The sequence below is a fragment of the Astyanax mexicanus genome, chromosome 3 (assembly GCF_023375975.1).
Source record: "Astyanax mexicanus isolate ESR-SI-001 chromosome 3, AstMex3_surface, whole genome shotgun sequence".
Lineage (NCBI taxonomy): Eukaryota > Metazoa > Chordata > Actinopteri > Characiformes > Acestrorhamphidae > Astyanax > Astyanax mexicanus.
Window position 1 is genome coordinate 5,209,507 of NC_064410.1, and position 22,021 is coordinate 5,231,527.

Genomic DNA, 22,021 nt, shown 5'->3' on the forward strand with positions numbered 1-22,021 from the left:
AGAGTGGGGGAATGAGAGATAGAGGAATAGGTAGAAGAAGAGTGAGAGTGGGGGAATGAGAGATAGAGGAAGAGGTAGAAGAAGAGTGAGAGTGGGAGGAAGAGGAAGAGGTAGAAGAAGAATAAGAGAGGAGGAAGAATGAGAGCGGACATTCAAATTTAATTCAGAAGGCTAAAAAAACAAATCAATTCAACAGCAAATGGGTTTTTGATATAAAATAATTGGTCTAAGTTTAAAAAAAAAAAACAACATACATACCGTAATAACTTGTTATTAAAAATATATAAAAACAAAAGGAAAAATAAAGAAAAATAATTTAAAAAAACCCAATGAGAATACTAATAAAAAATAAGTAACTAAAGATAATTAATGCAAAAGAAAAAAAAAAAAAAAAGAAAGTTAAACTTCAAAACAGTAAAACATGGACAAGCTGTCTGAAGGGGGTAAAAGTTTAAAATTATGAACTTGACAGGTGATCCAGTCACTAGAGCGGGTCTGATCATTACAGTTTAGGGTCTCGCCTGATCTGTGCTGCAGAAACTCACAGTTCAGCCCCCTTAGGAGAAAACACATGAACGTCACTAATCGTTAAATGTAGGATGTTATTTGTATTTTTACTTATATTTATAATCTCTGTAAATATCTGTTAATATGTGTCATTTTATGTAAGGCATATTTGATTCAACTTTTACAGCTCTGGAAGAAAAATAAGAGAGCACTTAAAAATGATGAGTTTCTTTGATTTACCAAATTGAAAACCTCTGGAATATAATTAAGAGGAAGATGGATGATCACAAACCATCAAACCAAACTGAACCGCTTGAGTTTTTGCACCAGGAGTAAAGGCACAAAGTTATCCAAAAGCAGTGTGTAAGACTGGTGGAGGAGAACATGATGCCAAGATGCATGAAAACTGTGATTAAAAACCAGGGTTATTGCACCAAATATTGATTCTAAACTCTTAAAACTTTATGAATATGAACTTGTTTTCTTTGCATTTTTTGACATATGTTACAAACTTTTATTTGATTTGTTGAAATAAATAATACATTTATTATAAGACGTAAACAGACAGAGAGGTTTTTACTCACTTTCACACTGAGACAGTACTTAGCGATGCGTCCTGGCTTGCACACATGCTCCTGGCTTTTGCTGTCAACTTCTCCACAAAAACAAACAAACAAACAAAATAGTCAGAGCAGCAGTGTCTCAGCTGTATGTCCTGATAGGTCTTATATGTCATGGGTTTCGGGTCCAGTCAGACTTTTTGCATGTGTGTATGTATCAGTTTCACACATTTATTTATTTATATAATATTTTTTTTTATTTAGATTGCAAATATACCTACTTTAATTTGTTTGGTGAAGAATAAAAAAATATTATATTAGTATTACGGTAAAACTTACAAAAGATGAAAGTGCTTTTCATTATACCCAACAGTGTAATATGAATGAACCAGGGTCGTGTCTACATTCTACTTTGTCTTGTCTTTTTTTGGCTGTTTTTTCTTAACTGTGGCCAAAAAGTACTTCTGCTTCTGCTTCACTGTGAAACAGCTTCTCTTCCTGTTAAACTCCACCAGAAGCATGATGGAAAATACTCTCAGAAAGAGACTCTTGTTGCAGTCTTGCAAATAGTGACCCTGCAAGATCCCGAGTCTTTGCAAAATGTTAATCTGTGACTAAAAAACCTGTGTCTTGTCGTTAGATGTAAAAGAGTGTCAGACTTTAGTCTGTTAAAAGTCTTTTAGAAGTCGCCTAGTGTGTAGTTAGAATTAGTCTGCTTGATTTCCCAGCCCCGCCCTCTCATTAGTGCTCCCACCTCTGTCTCGTTTGTAACTCAGCCTTCTTGTTATCTACCACAGGTGTTCTTTGTCTGTGTTTATACCTCATGTTTCCTTTATTCTCTGTGGTGCTTTTGTCCTCTGTCTTCCATGTTTGAACTGCAGTCTTTGTTTTGGATTTTTGACCATTTATTGTTTGTTTGACTCAGAGTCCTGCTTGTTTGTTTCCACTGAGTTTCTAGTTCGCTATTTTTAATTTGTTTGTTTCTTTGCCTTATTGTTTTATTGTTAGCCCCTTATATTCTTGCAAGTCCTTTGTCTTACACAACTGGTCGCACGTGGGCGTTTCAAAGGCTTTCCCTGCGTCGTCCTGTTTAATTGCTTTAATAAATGGAAAATGGTGTTATACACCATTTATTTCTTATGAACTAATAAGTATAAATCTATATTTATAAATGTAAATGTTCGTTTGAGCTTTATAACATTGTCTAGAGAGCAGCATATAGCCTAACAAAAGCAAACTTTTCCAATAAAATTATATATTAATATTTTAAAAACCAACCAGAGACCCCAAACAGTCTCTGTAATCTTCCTCTGTAATACTCTGATCAGAGTCTCTGTAAATCAGCAGGGATTGATCATAAAGGACTTGAAATTCTGAATCTGCAATGATTAGCTTTTCATTTATGCTTCTCTGGAACGTTTCAGGCGTATTTGATTGCTTTAAATCAGCCTGCTCTCTGATTGGATAGATGCATCGCATTGGACTGATTTATTTGCATAAAGTTCACCTCAGCTTAGTCATAGCGCATCCCTGGACTCGACGCATTGAACCCATGATGCACTGCGTGACTGCGTCTGACTGAGCTGACGCTTTCCATTGAAAATGAACGGGATTCATCGCTGCGCATTGTTGTGATGGAGCAGTGTAAAAAAAAATGCTGTTGTTGGTTTTATAGTCTTTTTTATTGTTTCAGTTTTTGTTACTTTGTTTGTTTCTGATCTGGCTAATAAAACCACCCTGCATTTGCATGGCTCTGATGTGTTACAAATAAAGTGTGTGTTATTTGTTGGTAAAGTTTGATTTTGATAATGCTGTATGTAGTTTTAGTTGCAGTGCTACATTTTGCAGGATATGTGAGGTATTCTGCAGTTTGAGTGTGTGGTCGTGTGATCTGTGTTAAGTATTTTGACAAAACCAGCCTAGTTTACAAAATTGTGTTTTAGCAATTGAACAAAAACATAAATAAAGAAGGAAATGGCTCCAAGGGTTCCTTCAGAGTTAACCAGTTCTCTCTACTACAGAACTCAAACTATTTAGGAAAGAAGTGAAGCCTTACGTTCACAGACTCCCTCGCCTTGAGTGAATTTAGATTTTCCTGAAGTGTGCTTGTAGCCCGGGTTACAGGTACAGTAGTAATCACCTGCAGTGTTCTTACAGACTGCATTCTTCTCACATTCTGGCATCTCACATTCATCCCTATCTGTTAGTGTCACACAGAGACAAACATCTCAAACATCTCAAGCTAAATGTTTATATTAACACAAGTTACCATCAGATCAGCTCTCTGCATTACCTTTACATGTAACCCCCTGGTCTGCTTTAAATGTCTCCTTTCCATTGCTCGGAGCAAATCCTCCTTTGCATGTGCAGAAATATGAGCCTTCTGTATTCTTACACTCAGCATTGTCTCCACAGAGACCCGTCTCATTCAGACACTCATTTAAATCTGAAAAAGAGCAGAAGCAGAGATTCAGATTCAGTCTTTTCTTTCCTGGACCGACTGAATGATAATAGACCACTGTATAAACCTGTGCCAGGATACAAGCTGTCCTGTTTTACACTGTCCTGTTTCACACTGGCATTAATAACTAAAACAGAAAGAAGTGAGAGTAAAGTGACTGCAGCAAAATGAACACATTAACTCAAATAATCACCCTGCCTTACCTTTACATTTAACCTTATCAATCGCTGTAAATGTCTTCATTTCTTTTGGCTTGGAAATAAACCCATCTTCACATGTGCAGAAATATGAGCCATTTTTATTGTTACACACACCATTCTTTCCACAGAGATCTGGGGTCTCTGTACACTCATCAATATCTGTGAAAAAACAAAAGCAGAGATTCTGATATAGTTTTTACATATCTATGTATTCCTGTTCCACACTATCAATAATAGGGTGGATCTCTAGATTTAACAGAACTAAAGATTTACTGGAACTTATTGTATTTGCATTATGATCTATTCAGAAATTCTACATTTTAAAAATAATAAATGTCTAGTAATAGACATTAAACAGTAAAAGAAATATTTGCATGTCCCCACTCACCTTGCTTACCTTTTTAATAAACATCAGACACATAAAAATCAATGCAATCATTGGCAAGTTTTTGCTGCTTTATGTAACCATTATGTCTATTATAACTACTTATTAATTATAAAAGAAATTATGAATAATTTCCCCTCTGTCAATTCCCGTGTCTAGCTGTTACTAGAAGGTTTTAATCAATTAGTATTTATTACATTTGTTTATTCTTAGAATTGAATATGGGCTTTTCACATCTAAAGAAACAATGGGAATTATTTTAACTTTTTCCCTGGAAAAATCTAACAATTTACTATCCCATATTTAAATGAAAATGGCACAAAATTATATTTAAACACATTCCCCAGTTTTACTCCCCATAGAAACAATTGGTTAGGAAAATACTAAAATTGAGGGACCTCATTACTCAGGTACTTAAAGAATCTACTAAATAATCTCCTTAAAAAATAATCACACAGGGGCCAAACTGTCTGTGACGATTAAACTCAAAACAACTTTCAGTAAAAATGAAATCCCTAGTACTGAATGACATTTCAGCCTGAGGTGGGAAATTTATTAAAAATACCTTTATTGAGGTATTTTGTCCTTTAAAATATCTGATTTTAAGGGCAAATGTCTCAAAGAATCACCCAATAGCTAGAATTTGTGTTGTAAGACGTGCACCTTTGCAGCTAATTTTCAGAAGACACAGAACATCTTCAGAACATCTTCAGTATCAGGCAGTTTATTTGTAACAGTTCAGTGTATTAACCTCCTGTGATTGAGCTTTTAGAGGCATTAAGCACTTTAGATGTCTAGTTCTATTCAATCCAACTGTGAACAAGTCCTACATTTCACTCTAAAGCAATTATGCAACAGGTAAACTGATAGAACTGTCTTTTAGAAATATTTAAGTTTTTAAACTTTTAAATATAAAAGTTATTGATGTGCAGTTTGTTGTGTTTTAAACAATAATATTCAAATTATGGTGCCAAGCAACAAATAATCAACTTTTTAAAAAATAAGCAGTGGTTGTCCATACCTACGCATGTTTTATTTTTTCGTCCGGCAATTTTATATCCAAGAGGACAACCCGTTGCATGTGTAATTTCTCCGATTAGAAGGAAGAGGAGACCTGTGGAAAAACACAATTCATTAATATTTAGTTCAGTTTTCTTGTCAGTCATCGTTAAACTGATCACAGATTAAAGATACAGTTTACAGATTAAACAGTAAACTGTAAGCAGTTTTTTGATAAAAAATAATTCTCAAATGAATCCCAGTCTGAGCTTTGAATCTTTAACAGTTTTGCAGTCTGTAGCTCAGAGACGCAGGGTCTCATTGTACCGATCTTAGGCACCATGCAATGAGCTAATTCTCTTGATTAATTGTGGGTGTGTTTTGGGCAGAATGTGAAATAAACCAATTAGCATCTAGAGAGTACACTGCAGCGTGTCCTTGTGTGTGTGTAACGAGCGGGCTGTACGCACATTGAGTGTGCACGGTGCCTCTGTGTTGCAAAGGTAGCAATAAACGTCTGACGGTTGACTGTTGTCTAGGTTCCTGAACACTACTTCTTTTTCTTTTTGTTTTTTAATGCTATTTTAATGCTTCTTTGTTATCACAATATAGCGAAGTAACAAATCAAACTGTGTTTTTTTTGCACAAGTTAAAATGTTATAATCACACAGCTCTGGCCTGTGAAAAAAGTTTGCTCAGAAAGTACTTTATATACTTAAACATTGTGAATTATATTAGAGTAGATGAAAGAAATTGTAAATAATGTTATTGTTCTTGGTCTATTTCGGTTTAATGATCATGCAGCCTTATTGCTGTTTTTGTGTATGTTTTTGGAAATAGGCTATATGCTAAATAAAATATTTGTTCATGGCATACAAACAAGTTAGAGGATCCAATTGCAGGTTTATTAAAAAAAAAAAAAACCTGAAAAAACAGGCAAAAGATACAGAACATCCAGAACACAATACAGAACAAATCCAAAAATTGTGGTCAAATCTAAAGAAAACGGCCAGAAAGTGCAAATAACGCTCCAAAATCCTGTATGGATACAAACAAGACACTCCATCACTGTTCGAGTGCGGCATCCTTAAATAGTGCAGACAATGAGCAAGTGAGAACAGGTGAGCATAATCAAAACTCTTGTGTCTTGGAGGTGCAACACCAGGGTGAATCGTGACAGTTGAGAAAGTATTCATATTCTTAAACCTTGTTAAATAAATTATATTAGAGAAACGTTATTGTAAATTATATTAGTGTTATTGGCCTGTTTCGGTTTAATAATGAAGCTCAATTTAAAAAGTTTGTATGTTCAGAAAGTATTTTGTATTCTTAACCATGTTAAATTTTATTAAATTAGAGGAAAGTCATTTAGACATCATTCTTGTAGCCTACTTTACTGATGTTTAGATTTCTTTCGGAGATCGGTTCTTAATAAGCATTTTTTTTAAATAATAGGTCTATGCTTCTTCAGTGTTGCAATGTTAATTAACGTAATTCTGAACAGATTTTGCTCATTCAAACAGCTTGAAAATGTTTTTAAAAAGCTCAATCTTAATGCTCCAATTACTAAAGAAATGTCAGGTTTAAATCAGACTCAGGATCCTAATGACAGTTTATGGGGAGGGGCAGGTCAGGCTGGATATAAGCTCTACTCTCTTGTGCGAGGTATGGAAGCTGTCCGAGCCAGGGTCCTCGTGTGGGGTGGTGTGATTGGTTCATTTTGTAACATCGCACTTCTCCTTATTGCGCTATTTTCCTTTCTTATAAAAATCTAAAAAAAAACCTCAAAGCTAAATCAAGCCTGAGAATGAAGTCATTGCTTGGTATCTTGTCCTGCTTTTGTTCATCTTGACCTTTTTTAGTCATGCTGCTGCAGTCTGGAAGTCATCTATCTAGCAGCGAGTCTGTCTGAGTGGATCATTCTGGATTTTGTCCTGGAATAAATAATGAGCAAAATCTGATATAAAAAAAACCCTAACTCTGTCCGCCCCCACTTTTTTCCTCTGATTGTTCCAGGCCCAGCAGCACTCAGAGGTCAGGCCAGCTGTTGGCCACACTGCACCAGGAACCTACAGGCACCTCTTCCTGCGGGACAGACAGCTGGTTGGGTATTGTGGTGTGAGGAGTTTGGCAGTGCAACACTTCATCCCACATACGTGAACAAACTGCACAGTCAGCTGGAAAGAGGACAGGCTGAGTTTAAGACACTAAAGCAGGGGTGTCCAAACTACGGCCCGCGGGCCATTTGCGGCCCGTTTCCTTTTTTGGAGCGGCCCGCGAGGTATTTTAGAAATAGAATGAAAGTTGGCCCGCTGTTAAGCAGGTTTTTATAATGTGAGATTTAAAGTTTGAACGCTAGTTGTCAGAAACGGGCAAAAGAGTCTAAAAGAGGAGAGGATGCACATTTCTAGCGCAGAAAAACGGGGCAAAAGAGTCTAAAAGTGGAGAGGGTGTGCATTTCTAGCGCAGAAAAACGGGCAAAAGAGTCTAACACAACGAGAATAAAGGGAGGGCATTTGACTTCCAGCTCACAACAATCTTAACATGATCTGAATGATCACATTGAATCAATGGATTTCTCTTCATTTTTCATTTGATATTTTCTTTGTTCCAAACATACTTAAAGTTTATATTTAATTCTTAATCATTTTAATATTGAAGCATACACTGCAGATTCACTGTAGTTATTACTGTATATTATGTGTTTTAAGTAACTACAATTAATAGTTTTTACATACGAATGTAGCTATGAAAATAAGCAGTGCTTGTCCTCACCCACGCATGTCTTTTTTCTCCCGACTACTATATACTACTACTACTATATCCAGGAGGACAATCCATTGCATGTGTGATCTCACCAATTAGAAGGAAGAAGAGACCTGTGTAAAAACACATTCAATGAATCTTTAGTTCAGTTTGTAGCTCAGGACTGTTTTCTGTTTTGTATTCAGGCATTGTTCAGCTGATCACAGATTATTGATTTAGTTCACAGTTTTAAGAGTTTTGTTATGAAAAATATACAGTAGCTTTACAGACACAGAAGCACAGATAAACAGATACAATCCCCACAATTATTAACAGATCAGAAATTTATCGGAAGACGTACTCACCATCCTATAATAAAGGTGCTACAGAGGGTTCTGCAAATAATACTACAGAAGTACAGTTTCCTGTATTAGAGCTGTGAGGAAACATTTATATTAAGTGATGATTTTTAGAGCATTCTTCACTCATCTCTGCTACAAAAAGATAGAATGGGTTTATAGTTTCAAAAGAGGTTGTATATTTGTGTGTTTTTTTTTTGCTGTAAATCAGACTGTATATTCCTCTACACCCTAAAAATACAATACAGCTCTGAAAAAATGAGACCACTTAAAAATGATGAGTTTGTTTGATTTTACCAAATTGAAAACATCTGGAATATAATCAAGAGGAAGATGGATGATCACAAACCATCAAACCAAGCTGAACTGCTTGAATTTTTGCACCAGGAGTAAAGGCATAAAGTTATCCAAAAGCAGTGCGTAAGACTGGTGGAGGAGAACATGCTTTATGAATATAAACTGAAAGCTCTGCACCTTTTTGTTATTTTAGCCATTTCTCATTTTCTGCAAATAAATGTTCTAAATGACAACATTTTTATTTGTATTTTGGGAGAAGTGTTGTCCGTAGTTTATAGAATAAAACAACAATGTTCATTTTACTCAAACATAAACCTATAAATGTACGGTGGCCGAGAAAGCCCAGCGCAGTGCAAATTGAAAAGCGCTGCAAAAGCACAAAACACATCCATCAAAATTACAACACAGGCGCAGCAACTAGAAAAACGCGCTGCAAATAGAACCACAACACAACGGAAGTGAGTCACAACACAACGAAATTTTCCCGGGGGACCTTAAAAGATGCTGTACCAGCTGTATACAAAGGACAATAAGTGGCAAACAAGCTTCTGAAAAGTAAGTTTTGTTTATTACCTGTGATTACCACGGTTGTGTGCATATTATTAAAAGTTCTGCTTCACAAAACGCCTTGTTTGCCACTTATTGTCCTTTGTACACATAGTGAAGTCCGAGACGTTACTGAAGACGCAGCTTAGCTGGTACAGCATCTTTTAAGGTCCCCCGGGAAAATTTCGTTGTGTTGTGACTCACTTCCGTTGTGTTGTGGTTCTATTTGCAGCGCGTTTTTCTATTTGCAGCGCGTTTTTCTATTTGCTGCGCCTGTGTTGTAATTTTGATGGATGTGTTTTGTGCTTTTGCAGCGCTTTTCAATTTGCACTGCGTTGGGCTTTCTCGGCCACCGTATAAATGGCAAAATCAGAGAAACTGATTTAGAAACTGAAGTGGTCTCTTAATTTATTTCAGAACTGTACACTGGTTTATCTGGACCCTACTGATGGAGGTGTCAAGTAATTTGTAAGGGGTCAAACTCTTCTGCCAGCTGCCAGCATAAAACCAAGACTCAAATTGAAAGATTTATATAGTGAATATATGTTTATATATATACGTATGTGTATATATTATTTAATAAAATCACTTACTTATATGGATATAGTACTATTATTTATTAGTAATACAATAAATTAATCTTACAATAAATAATAATGTAAGAAATCTGCTTATGCAACTGTTTTTTTTTTGTGGATTTTGCTGTTAAAGTCACTTGCTTTCGGAATCTCTCGTTTGATTCTTCTTTTTTTTTGCTTATATAATTAATGGAATTAATTTTGTGACAAAGGTTTTAGACAAAACTATAAATTAAAAAATATAAAAAGATATATTTTTTAAATGTATTATAAATTATACATACATTTATTAAAGCCATTAAAGTCATTTATAATTGTATAAAAATTGTTTAAAACTCATAAGTAATTTTTTTATGCTTATGTTATAACAATTTCATTAGTTAATTATAAGAGTATTATGAGTCATTACAGGAGTAAACAATAATCATGCTTACAATGTATTATTACCAAGTTGTAATAGAAATACAGACTTGAATGAAGTCTGAAGTGTAACCACAAATATATTTTGAAGTGTAAAACTGTTTGTATTTACTGAAGTTTGTGTTAGAGTTTGGATGAAGGGGATTGGTGTGGTCCTGCTCTTGTAATAATTTGTCTCATGAGTGTTTGTAGACGTCTGAGTACTTGGCAGTTGAGGCACGGACCATGAACATAGTTCGCTATGCTTTTGGATTCTTGTCGAGCCAGTATCAGATGGTAGTGGTTGCTGTGTTCTGCTCACGCAACTTATAATGTGATTTATTGTGTGTGATTGTGCTTAGGTAAGTGTGTTGTTGCCATAGTTAAAGGAAGTGAGCTTAGATTAAGGAGGGATTCTGTTTGTTCATAGGTTATTTTTTGGTAGGTCTGTTACTTAGCAGTTGAGGCAATGGACCATGAACATAGTGTTAGGCTGTGCTTCTGGATTCTTGTCGAGCCAGTATCAGATTGTGGTGGTTTTGCTATTGTTGTTAGTTGAGTGAGTAGTAGATCCTGGCTGAGCCATATGCATAACCCCAGCTGTTAGGTGCAGGATTTGTCAATTTCCTGTATTATATTACTTACTAATTGAGAAAAAATGTAGATAGTAAAAGTTGGAACCTTATTCATTCAGTTATATATTTCCATTATTCAAATATCTGCAAGAATTGCAAAAGTCTATTTTTTGACATAATTTGGACTTGATGATGAATGGACCAATAGAAATGTTTTCTTTCAGTTACTCCAATTTACCACTCCATCTTTATTTCTATTTCAGCTGAAGAGTAAGAATGTAACTCACCCAGAAACAGAAGACACACTCGTTTCATGATGAGAAGAAGAAAAAGAAAAGACTTCATGCAACAATTACAGCTTCAGTTCAGCTGAGGACTTGATCCGTTGGATGCTTCTGCTTTACCAGAATTGTAGAATCACAGAAACTGACTAAAATAATAGAAAATGAGCGTCTGCTTTTTCACATTATTGTCCCTGATCTCACTATATATCTATCAGACCCTCTCAACCTTCAGCTTCCGTGCCTTCAGCTTACTGTCCCACTGAGCTGAAGTCAGGGTTGCCAGGTCCAACAAAAATATCCAGCCCAAAGTCAGTCTAAAAGCTGCCCTTCAAAAGCTTAAACTAGCCCAAGATATCTGTCTGTCACAGAGTGTACGACTTAGTATTTTGTTTTAAAAGAGATTAATTATCACTATTGCTATTAATATAATATATTATAATATTATAATATTATAATATTATATAATATAATATAATATAATATTAATAATAATAAGCAAAAGAAAAAAATTCTCCCCTCTTTAACATTTTTTAAATCACCTGGTGATTTCTGGTTGTAATGTGATCTCTCTCTCTCTCGATCTCTCTCTCTCTCTCTCTCTCTCTCTCTCTCCTTTTCAGGCTGCCCTTTATGTCCTTATGTATGTGAGGTAAATCCTGCCAGAAAAAAAAACTGAAATTAGGCTACTCTAAAATGAAAATCTAAATACCGTTTTGTACTTTTTTTTTTTTTCAAAATATGTGTAAAAATAATATGACAAAATTAAAAACAATTTTTTCACTTGAGCACAGGTCATATGTGACAGAAATAATTTTTTTATTAAAAAGCCCTTTTGCCATTTCATTTTCATAATAATACTGTATTTCACAGTCAAAGCTAAAATGAAAAAGCTAATTAATTACTTTGGCTTTGCTTTTTTGTGATGAAAATAAAATCAAAATTTAAAATACATTTTTATTTATTAGTTCTTGCAATGGGTTTCCTCCCACAGTTATGTTCTCCTGGTTCTTATTGTTGTGATTCAGGGAAGATTGATTTTAGTCTCGTTTGGTCGCTGTGTTCACGTAACATCCAAGGCAGTTCCAACTTTTTTTGTTTTTTGGGGGCCGCGGTAATTTTTAAAAGTAGCCAAAAAAAAAACGCACCCCACCCCACCCCTAAATTTCCCCCCGCAACTGAATCTGGCGGGAAAACCGTGAACCTGGCAACTCTGAGCTGAAGCACCAGAGAGCCACTAGGATATTAGTCAGAGCTGCTGTTCACACCTCTCTGCTGAAAGGGGAAGGAGGGCAGTGGTGGTGGAGGTGGGTGTCTGTAAACTCAAGGCCTCTAAAAATAGCAGGATTAAATTAGGGTGTCATACAGAAGAGTTTCAGATCAGTGTGGTTGAGAGAGAACTGTTTATAAGGAGGAGGGGTCGTTGGGCTTTTATAACTTTTCTATGAAACCTAATGTTTCATACCTAATGTTTTATAGAATTAATTCTAATGCTTCGAATGTCATTTTTCATTCTGTTGGGTAAATTAAAACACTGCGACTACAATAAAACTATATATAAACTTAACCCAAGCCCACTCTCTGTTCTCACAGCCGCCAAATGGAAGGAGGCTCAGAAGTAGAGTTGCCAGGTTTGCGGTTTTCCCGCCAAATTGGGCTTGTTTAAAAATCCAGTCGCGGGTGAAAGTTCAGGGGTGGTGGCTGCCAAAAAAAACAACAAATAAAGTTAAAGTGGCCTTGTATGTTACGTCAACATGGCGGGCAAAAGCGTAGAAGTGCAAAAAAATCAATCTTCCAATTGGGTCACAACAATAAGAACCAGGAGAACATAAATATGGGAGGTAACACATTGCATGGACTAATAAAAAATATTTTAAATGTTTTATTTTTTTATTTTTAACATGTATTATGCAGTTCATCATGAAAAAGCAAGGCCAAAGCGAAGCTTTTATTTTCATTAATTAGCTTTTTCATTCTAGCACTGACTGTGAAATAGTCGTATGGTAATTTAAAAAAAAAGTATTTTTAATTTAAAAAAAAAATTTTGTCACATATAACCCGTGCTCAAGTGAAAAACTTAATTGTGAATGAAGTGATAATATTTTCAAATTTGGAAAAAGAAAGTGCAAAATGGTATTTGCATTTTTATTTTAGTGTTTTCATTTCAGTTTTATTTTTGGCAAGATTTACCTCCCATACATAATGACACAAAGGGCACAAAAGGAGAGAGAGAGGGATGTAGAAAGAGAGAGAAAGAGAGAGAGAGAAAGAGAGATCACAATGTAACTAGAAATAAAAAAAACTGTAAATAGCAAAACTGATAATAAATCCCTTACAAAACAAAATACTAAGTTGTTCACTCATAGTTGTTTTGCCATTTGCTTCAAATGTGTGACAGACAGATATTTTGGGCTAGCTTGTAAAGGGCGGGTTTTAGACTGACTTTGGGCTGGATATTTTTTTTGGACCTGGCAACCTGGCTCAAAAGCTTAAAGAGCAGAACCAGACGGTTCCAAGATAGCTTCTTCCCCTGGGCGAACAGGCTGTGGAACAGTCAGTAAAACAGTGTTCTGCCCAACCCACCCCACTGACACCCTTACAAAGACTGCACCCTGCACTATACTTTATACTGCATCTATCAGACTTTCCCATATTATCCTACATACAGCATTCTGTACCCTGCACTTCCACACACACACTCTAGATATCTACACGTCTACATAGCATTGTATATTTATATATTCAATCACACCTACTGTGTTTCCATGCAATGCCATATGTTAATATGTCTATAGTGTAAGTAATTGTGTGTAATGTTATTGTGTGTATTGTGTATACTGTAAAGATATCTGTATATCCTTTTTATTCTACTATGTTGTAAATATTGTTCTCTGTGTACTACTGGGAACCTGCCTCCGAGTTTTTTACTCACCTGTACTCTGTGACATGACAAAAAAAATCTTAAAAAATCTTGAACTCTTGAACTTCACAATTTTGAACAATAGACATTTTTTACTTAAATGTTTCAGCATTACAGATATAAGAAGACATAAAATAAAGTTCAAACGTATGGTAAAATAGAAAAAACACAGACTTGATCAAAGCAAATTGTACAGAATCAGAATGAATCTAAATACATACTTTAATACTCTAATTTGCAGTAGTAAAATCAATAGCATTATTACACTTATGATTGGTCAAGAAACAATTAACTTGTTGTTTGATTTAGATGAGTGGAAATATAGATCATAATAATATATTATCTATCATTGTGACTATGTCAGCAGTGCACAATTAACAATTAATATGTAATTGCTTGGTTGTCTACAATCTCAACCTTCAAAACAATTTTACCCAAAGTTTCTGAAGAACATAAACACCTCTAAACTTGTGTTATTGTGACAGTGCTAAAAAAGATTACATATCACAGATTATATCCTTTTAAAATATTAGTAGAAAGTTGTAAAGCAGTCAGTAAAAGGAGTGTTTGAGTTTTTTTCCTGTGTAATTCCATTCAGGGTTCTTCTGCATCTGCATTCTTCAAACAGAAGATCCTCATCTGCTCCAGGGCTACGATAACAACAGACAGAGGAAGAAGATGATGAGATAGGCCTAGTTTACATAAACAACCTAAGATAAAGTTTTTAGAATGTAGAGGGTTCTTTTTAGAGAAAAGAAATAAAAAAAATCAGGCTAAATTATTATAAGCAAAATCGGCCAAGGCAAACTGCAGTGTTAAAAACAAACAAACAAAAAACATTCAGGGCCCTATCAAGAGTCGATTTTCATGCCTTTCATGTCTGGAAGTGAGGTGTGTTCAGTTCAATTTCTGACATGTTTCTATCTTGGATGCAGGAAATACAGGTCCGCCACTGACTGATTAAAACCTTGAGGTAATCTGACAAACTATGAGTTTAAATGAGTTCAAATTCCAATATGGCTGACTTCTAGTTGGGCAGTTGGGCAATACAAGCCAGTAGATTTGTGTGTGTGTGTGTGACATTGTAATATCTATGTCTCTACACACATGAATAAAGCATTAAAATATTTATAAAACGTTTTGAGGCCATAAGCTAATTTTCAAGAGTTTTCCAACATTACCAAGAGCTGATGAAACACGTATACATTCCAAAACCAGATCAAAGCATCTCCTACAACCAGTATGCCTGTGAAGTTTTTTGAGTTTTGACGATTGTAACTTCTCAAAACAGCACAAATGTTTAAGTCTCGCAATCCAGCCAAAATGGGCAAAATAAGATAAAACCAAACAATACTTAATACGTGATCAATGATCATGTCAAATTTGGTGAACACTAGACAAATTTACTATGAAAATTGTCTGCATTTAGGGGCTCTATAGAGCTCCTCAACAATGCCTAAGCCAGGGGTGTCCAAACTACGGCCCGCGGGCCATTTGCGGCCCGTTTCCTTTTATGGAGCGGCCCGCGAGGTATTTTAGAAATAGAATGAAAGTTGGCCCGCGGTTAAGCAGGTTTTTATAATGTGAGATTCAACGTTTGAACGCTAGGTGTCAGAAACGAGCCAAAGAGTCTAAAAGCAGAGAGGGTGCACATTTCTAGCACAGAAAAACGGACCAAAGAGTCTAAAAGCGGAGAGGGTGCGCGTTTCTAGTGCAGAAAAAACAGAGTCTAAAAGTTGCCGTAATTAAGGAGTTTAATATTAAGAGACATCATGAAATTAAACATCAATGTGAAAATTCTTAGTTTACACAACACTGTCAAAGATAAAGATAGCTAGTCAAGTAAAATGGTGTGTAAATGAAATAATCAGGAAAAAAGTATTATTTAAAATGGTATATTTCATTATTTGTTTTATTACAGAGTCTGTGGCCCGTGACTTCAAATATATTTCTCCTTCTGGCCCCCAACAAAAAAAGTTTGGACACCCCTGGCCTAAGCCATTTTTATGGCAAGGTTTGCTGTGGCATCTCAAGCAATTCAACTGCCTACTGTTTCTTCCATGTTTAAATGATCCTCTTTTGATGCTCAGGGTTGGATTCATTTGTTGGATTTAGTTTAATAATCAAAGTTAATCTGTTGAAGTTAGTTTAGTAATTAGAGTTTTATAAGAAAATTAAAGTTTAATAAGTAGAGTTTTTGTAGCCTCTCACGTCTGATCTTTTCCTCCTGTTGCTTCACTGTATCAATCACATTGCAAGTCTGTCCTTCCGTGACAGTGTTTATGGTGCTGAAATCCGTAATGTTGTAGACGTGTGTTTCATCAGGTTTAGAGGTGATGACCTTTAGTTCTTCATCTGCATTCTTTACTCCTACACACACACACACACACACACACACACACATAAATAGGGCTTATTCAGGTTTCATCAATTAACTCATTATGGTCTTTCACTTTAGAATGTTCATTATGAGAATTGTTTGATAATCGGAGTTAGTGTAATGAGTTAGTTTTATAATCAGAACTAGTTTAGAGTTAGTTTGTTGGAGTTAGTTTAATTAGCAGAGTTATTTTGAGGAGCAGTTATAGATTGATTATCAGTTGGTGTAATAATCAGACTCACTTCTGATCTCTTCCTCCTGCCGCTTTATTGCATCACACACATTGCTGGTCAGTCCATCCAGGATATCGTTTAAGAAGCTGATATCCGGAACGTTGTAGACGTGAGTTTCATCAGGTTTAGAGGCGATCAACTTTAGTTCTGTTTCATTTATATACGCTACTCCTACAAATACACACACACATACTTATAGAACTGATTCAGATATTATAATGAACTTAATTAATTGATGAGTAATAACGATTGTGTGAATTATTACCGATGACGAAGAGTTCCACTCCAGCATCTCTCAGACTCTGTGCTGGAACAGCCATTTCATCTTGAGATTTTCCTTTAGTGACAAGAATAGCAATTTTTGAAACGTTTCCTCGAGAGCCGGATTGTAGTCTGAAGCTATTCTCCCGAAAGAAGGTTAGGGCTCGACCTAAACAAACACAGAACCAACCAATCAAACAAAAACAGACTTCTTTCAGGAAAGAGCTAAAAACTTTCTCATTGAACATCTCCCTCTGAACATCTCCCCACTGAGAATAAGGATGGTTTTCTACCGGTCATCGTGGCTCCTCCTTTAAACGGCAGATTCCTGAGGGAAGTAATCACTTCATCTTTAGTTGTGTAGGAATTTAGATGCCACTCAATCTTGGGATCTCCACTATACTTGACCAGACCTGAGCAGTAAACACAAACACCATCAAGCAAACAGACACTGTCAAAACAAATCACCAAACAATGCCAAGCATTTACACATTTGCTAATATGAACCAAAGCCCCCCTATAGTTTCCTAGAACAAAATTTGTGGAATTACATTTATTTTCAAATAATCCATTTTTTTCTGTATTCTGTTTGTTATTAGTTACATCCAAGTAAACGTGACTTTACAACCTAAACATGTTACCCCACATTACATTTACTGGTACCACTTTAAAATAAGACTACCTTTATAAAGGGTTTACCAATGATTAACAATAAGTGTATTAATTACTGGTTACTAATTAGGTTGTAAATGCCTTAAAATCATTAATAATCAGTTATAACACATACGTAGAAAGGGCAACAATGACCTGCTGTTTGCCAAATAGTGAACCCACAGCCACCTATAGTGTTGCCCTTGCTACTTATGTGTTATAAAGGATTATTAATGATTTTTAAGGCATTTACAACCTAATTAGTAACCATTACAAAACAAATTGTAAACCATTTATAAACCTTTTATAAAGGTAGTCTTATTTTAAAGTGGTACCTATTTACTGTGGTTAGAAAAAAATATGCGTAAAATGTCTGAATTATGTACATATGACAACCACTGATCAATTATCACCTAATATTTAAAATAATATAACAAATTTGGTTATTATTATTATTAACATTATTATTGCATGTCAATTCTGTTGTATATTTACATTTTCTCCACTCTTTTTTAAAAAACTTAGTAGCATTGGGTCCTGCGCTTACATTTTTTTATACTGAGAGCTCTGCTCATGATCTTAATGAGACTTACCTATTCGGACTTTATCAATTCCAACATCAAAGGCATTGACCACTTTTTCCAGAAATTTGCAGATTGCTTTGAAGTTTAATCGTCCGATTCTCCACGAGTCATCGATCACCATCACGATGTCTGCCACCGTGACGTCCGTACACATAAACTGATTCCCTGCAGAGACATTTCACAAACAACCAATCAACTTACAGTGTGTGCTTCGAAAATGGGTTTTGATATATGTTTTTCACAAAAAATGAGCCAATGCCAACGAGTTTGAGTTAGAAAAAATATTTTTTTAGTATCATTTGATGAAAATTGAAAACGGGTCCCACAGACCTAAACACCACACAAGGGTTAAACAGGGCGTGTGTGACGCGGTCTCTTTTCAGAGCGGATGAATCCGTCAGAGAGAAAGTCAGAAACTGCAGCGGATGTAAGAGAGTTATTATATATGGTTGTCAGTTTTGTCAGTGTAAGTGAATGGAGGAGCTACTGAGGCCTGAGTTTCCTCTTCTGAAGTCTCCGTTGCTCCACCAGCCGCTCGCGTTCAGTAAAACTGAGCTGGATCCTCTTTTAGAGGCTGTACGTGTGACGTAAGTACGTAAAGACGCGTGACGTGGCCAGAAGAAGAACTCCCGTGAAAAGAGGCTGACAACCCAGTTTTTAGAATGAATATATTAGGCTTAGCAGGGATGGTCGTTTCAGCACACTGGTACCATTAAACACAATATTTTATCCCTTCTCTACTCAGAAATGAACACATTAACACACATAATCCTCCTGCCTTACCTCTACATTCAACCCTATGGGTTGCATTAAATTTCTTCAGTTCTTTTTTGCTGGAAATAAACCCATGTTTGCAACTGCAGAAATATGATCCTTCTGTATTTTTACACACAGAATTGTTTCCACAGAGACTCGGGTTCTCTGTACACTCATCAATATCTAGGAAAAGACAACAAGGGCAGAGATTCAGATTCAGCTATTCATTATTACACTGTATAAAACAAACTTAACAAAGTTTAAGTGATCTTTGATGGAGCAAAAGCTTTAATACAATATTTTGTGTGACAATAAATTTTAATTTGAATCAGCAAATGAAAAATTGGTAGCAAGAAACTCATATGAGGCGAATTTCACATAGCTGGGTTGTAAATTAATTTTCAGTAGTAAATGATAAAAATGATCAGGATGTATCATCAGATATTAAGGAAACATGTTGAGTGAAAGCACTGGCAGCTCTTGTCAGCACGGCTTCAGCAGGCCGTCCCGGGTTTTGTGTTTGTTTAGTCCTCTGGCTCCTCCTGCTGCTCCTTCCCCAACACTTACTCCGCCCACCGAGGTTGCCAGCCCTAACACTACACTACAGCCATCGGCGCTGCAGTGGAGGAGCTTAGCTAGCAGAGCTGGTTCAGTTAAACCTCAGCTGCTACACAGCTTAAAAAGCCTCAGCATGTCTCAAAAAATGCTCAGTGACCATATAAGGAATATAACAAGAGTGAATATTGGCAGGGAGTTTGAACGGGGAGAATTAGAGCTCTAAAAGACTACAAGACCGACCCAGAGCTGCTACTTTTCTCCTGAACAGGTAAGCTAACTGGCCAGCTGAAGCAGGTCAGGTACTTTCACGGAGCCGCGGTCAGACACATCGCGGGGCCTGCACGGTCTGGAACTCCGTGGAGCTTTTGCTCTCCCTCTAGATACGGGTTTTAGAAGAGTTTAGAGTTGCTGTATTTCTCCTCTCCTACTAGCCTTAACGTTGTGTAGATTCAGCCTCCTGAATTTGGCAACCCAAATAAGTTTCGTGGCTGGGGAGGGGTGGGCGGAGCTGACTACACTCTGTGGTGTTTTGAAATTGGACTGCTGTAGCCATTTCACAGACTCGCTCTCAGGTCCTACATAATGCACCTTTAAATAATTGTTAGTTTAACTGCATGAAGGAGGAAATAAGTTTCCAGCACATTCAACCAGCGTTACACTAGCTGTGACTGTTCTTTTCAGCCAGTCCTCCCTCTAAATATCTGAGACCAATCAGTGGTTGGTTCAAAAGACAGATGAACCAAATCATAGTGCAAGTCAGTGATGATTGCACTTATTGTATCTCCCCAACTGTTTAATTATTCATATTTTATTTAATGCACATTAGCCCTGATGCAAATCTTTATTATGTATCTGCTACACCTAAATAAAAAATTACCGTTTAATTAATAAATATTAATTAAACGGTACATGTGAAGGCTTTATTAAATTTTATGATTAATAGGAAATTTGGTAAAGTTTCTTTAGAATTTAGAGTTATTTGTGAGGGTAAACTGACATGATTGACACAAAAAATTGTATTGCTTCAATGGCCCTAAAAATATTTTTTATTAAATATGTGTTTGTATTAAATATGTATTTGATAACTATATTAAGATCACTAAAATGGTTAACAATAAATGGATTTTAATAAGACATGGTGAATGTTTTTTTTCATATTTTCTTCATTTAATAAGCTATTTAAAGAACAACATGTTTCAAAAGTGACCTGGATGAGTTTTCATTTTCTGTATCTTTGAAACCAATTAATTTATTCCTTAATCGACTAATTTGTGATTATCATAGGTCCTTATGTATTTTTTTTCCTTTCTTACTTTAAATAAAAATCCTTATTGTATCACTACCTCTGTAACGCACAACATGGGTCAAAAATGGTCCGCATTTATTTTCTTCATGTATGAAAGTAACATTTATACTATAATATATAATATGTGTTTCTATTACACATGTTTGAAATAAATGAATCATTAATCATTTTCTATTCCAGATATACAATATCTTATAGTTTATTATATTTTGTTTATTTATTTGTTTATTTTGCATATTTGTCACTCTTAAATGTTTCAGATAATCAAACTAATTAAAATATTAAATACTAAACAATTTCGGCAGAAAGACTTAATATTTAAATCTGCAATTCATATTCGCTGTAGTTATAGCTGTACAATGTGTTTTAAACAATTATTAAACTTTAAAAAAAAATTTCTTTTACAAAAAATAAATAACATAAGCAGTACTTGTCCACACCTCCGCAATTATTTTCTGTCCCTAAACCTTCAAATCCAGCATGACACTCTATTGCATGGGTGATTCCTCTGAGAAGAAAAAGGAGACCTGTGGAAAAACATATTTAATAAATAAACTCATGACTGTGACTGAGGGACACAGGGCCCTATTTGCACTAGTTAATAAAAAATATTTAATATAAATTGGAAATAATAAGGAACAAAATAGTAAAAAAAAAAAGGTTATCTTATAAAATTATAAGAATGATAGGAAATGATAAAATAAATAATAATAAACTAATAATATAAAAATATAATTTGATAAATAAAAAAGAATAAATAAAATAAATAAAACTAATTAATAATAAAATTATATAAAAAATAAATTCATAAATTAAAAAAAAATAATTGAAACAATCACAGGATTTTGGATAGTGCGCAGAATAACTGACATTTGTCAGTTTTACAGTCTTACAGCATGGTACTTCAGGTGTTTTTCTAACTTTTATACTCTGAACAAAATATAATTATTTTCATCAACACTGCCCTTACTGTAGGTCATTAAACCATTCTATAAGTAAGGCTCTATTATTTATTTTATTTTTTTTTTCATTTCGTACAGGATTGCAATATTTGTTCCCACGTATAGTTTTATATTGCAGGACTGAACATGGGAACACACACCTGAGGCATTTGAGGAATTATGATTACAAATTCAGTATTTAGCTTGCAGCTACTCCAATGTACCACTCCATCTTTATTTCCATTTCTACTGGGTAAACTTTACAACGGAAGAGTAAGAACGTAACTCACCCAGAAACAGAAGACACATGATGAAGAGAAAGGTGAATGGATGGATGGACTACAGGCACCAAATACAGCTGCAGCCTAGCTGAAGACTTGGTCTATTGGAGCAGAGAGTCAGTGGAAGATAAACCAGGCCCACTGAGTCACGCCTCCCTACTAATAGAGGGAGGAAATTAGGGGTGGAGGTGGGTGGAGTGGCTGTTGCTGAGGACTCCAGGAAAAGAGGGGTGCCTTTAGGGTTTTTTTCTATGAACG

At 35.4% G+C, this 22,021-nt stretch overlaps 2 protein-coding genes across 2 annotated transcripts; both read right to left on the bottom strand.

Moving 5' to 3' along the window:
* Nucleotides 1-3,100: 3,100 nt before the first annotated feature.
* LOC125799253 (adhesion G protein-coupled receptor E1) lies at nucleotides 3,101-21,901 on the bottom strand. The gene is made up of 5 exons (XM_049475497.1): nucleotides 21,773-21,901; nucleotides 5,135-5,227; nucleotides 3,732-3,887; nucleotides 3,361-3,513; nucleotides 3,101-3,267 (listed from the first exon to the last, which is right to left on the bottom strand). The coding sequence occupies exons 1-5, from the start codon at nucleotides 21,789-21,791 to the stop codon at nucleotides 3,101-3,103; spliced, it is 588 nt and encodes a 195-aa protein (XP_049331454.1). The 5' UTR covers nucleotides 21,792-21,901.
* Nucleotides 13,885-18,110, bottom strand: LOC103030659 (collagen alpha-1(XIV) chain-like). Its single transcript, XM_049476075.1, has 6 exons — nucleotides 17,931-18,110; nucleotides 16,980-17,099; nucleotides 16,691-16,855; nucleotides 16,435-16,596; nucleotides 16,024-16,182; nucleotides 13,885-14,462 (listed from the first exon to the last, which is right to left on the bottom strand). The coding sequence occupies exons 1-6, from the start codon at nucleotides 18,073-18,075 to the stop codon at nucleotides 14,407-14,409; spliced, it is 807 nt and encodes a 268-aa protein (XP_049332032.1). The 5' UTR covers nucleotides 18,076-18,110; the 3' UTR covers nucleotides 13,885-14,406.
* Nucleotides 21,902-22,021: the final 120 nt, after the last annotated feature.

Excerpts from the sequence above, each read along its gene's own strand:
- LOC103030659 (XM_049476075.1), bottom strand. The coding sequence starts at position 18,075 with ATGTGTACGGACGTCACGGTGGCAGACATCGTGATGGTGATCGATGAC. Across the intron at positions 16,183-16,434 it reads GCAGGAGGAAGAGATCAGAA|GAGTAAAGAATGCAGATGAA; the intron begins GTGAGTCTGATT and ends GTGTGTGTGTAG. Across the intron at positions 14,463-16,023 it reads ACAGGAGGAAAAGATCAGAC|CCCTGGAGCAGATGAGGATC; the intron begins GTGAGAGGCTAC and ends TTGTTATCGTAG.
- LOC125799253 (XM_049475497.1), bottom strand. Across the intron at positions 3,888-5,134 it reads AAAAAATAAAACATGCGTAG|ATATTGATGAGTGTACAGAG; the intron begins GTATGGACAACC and ends GTTTTTTCACAG. Across the intron at positions 3,268-3,360 it reads CCAGGGGGTTACATGTAAAG|ATAGGGATGAATGTGAGATG; the intron begins GTAATGCAGAGA and ends TGACACTAACAG.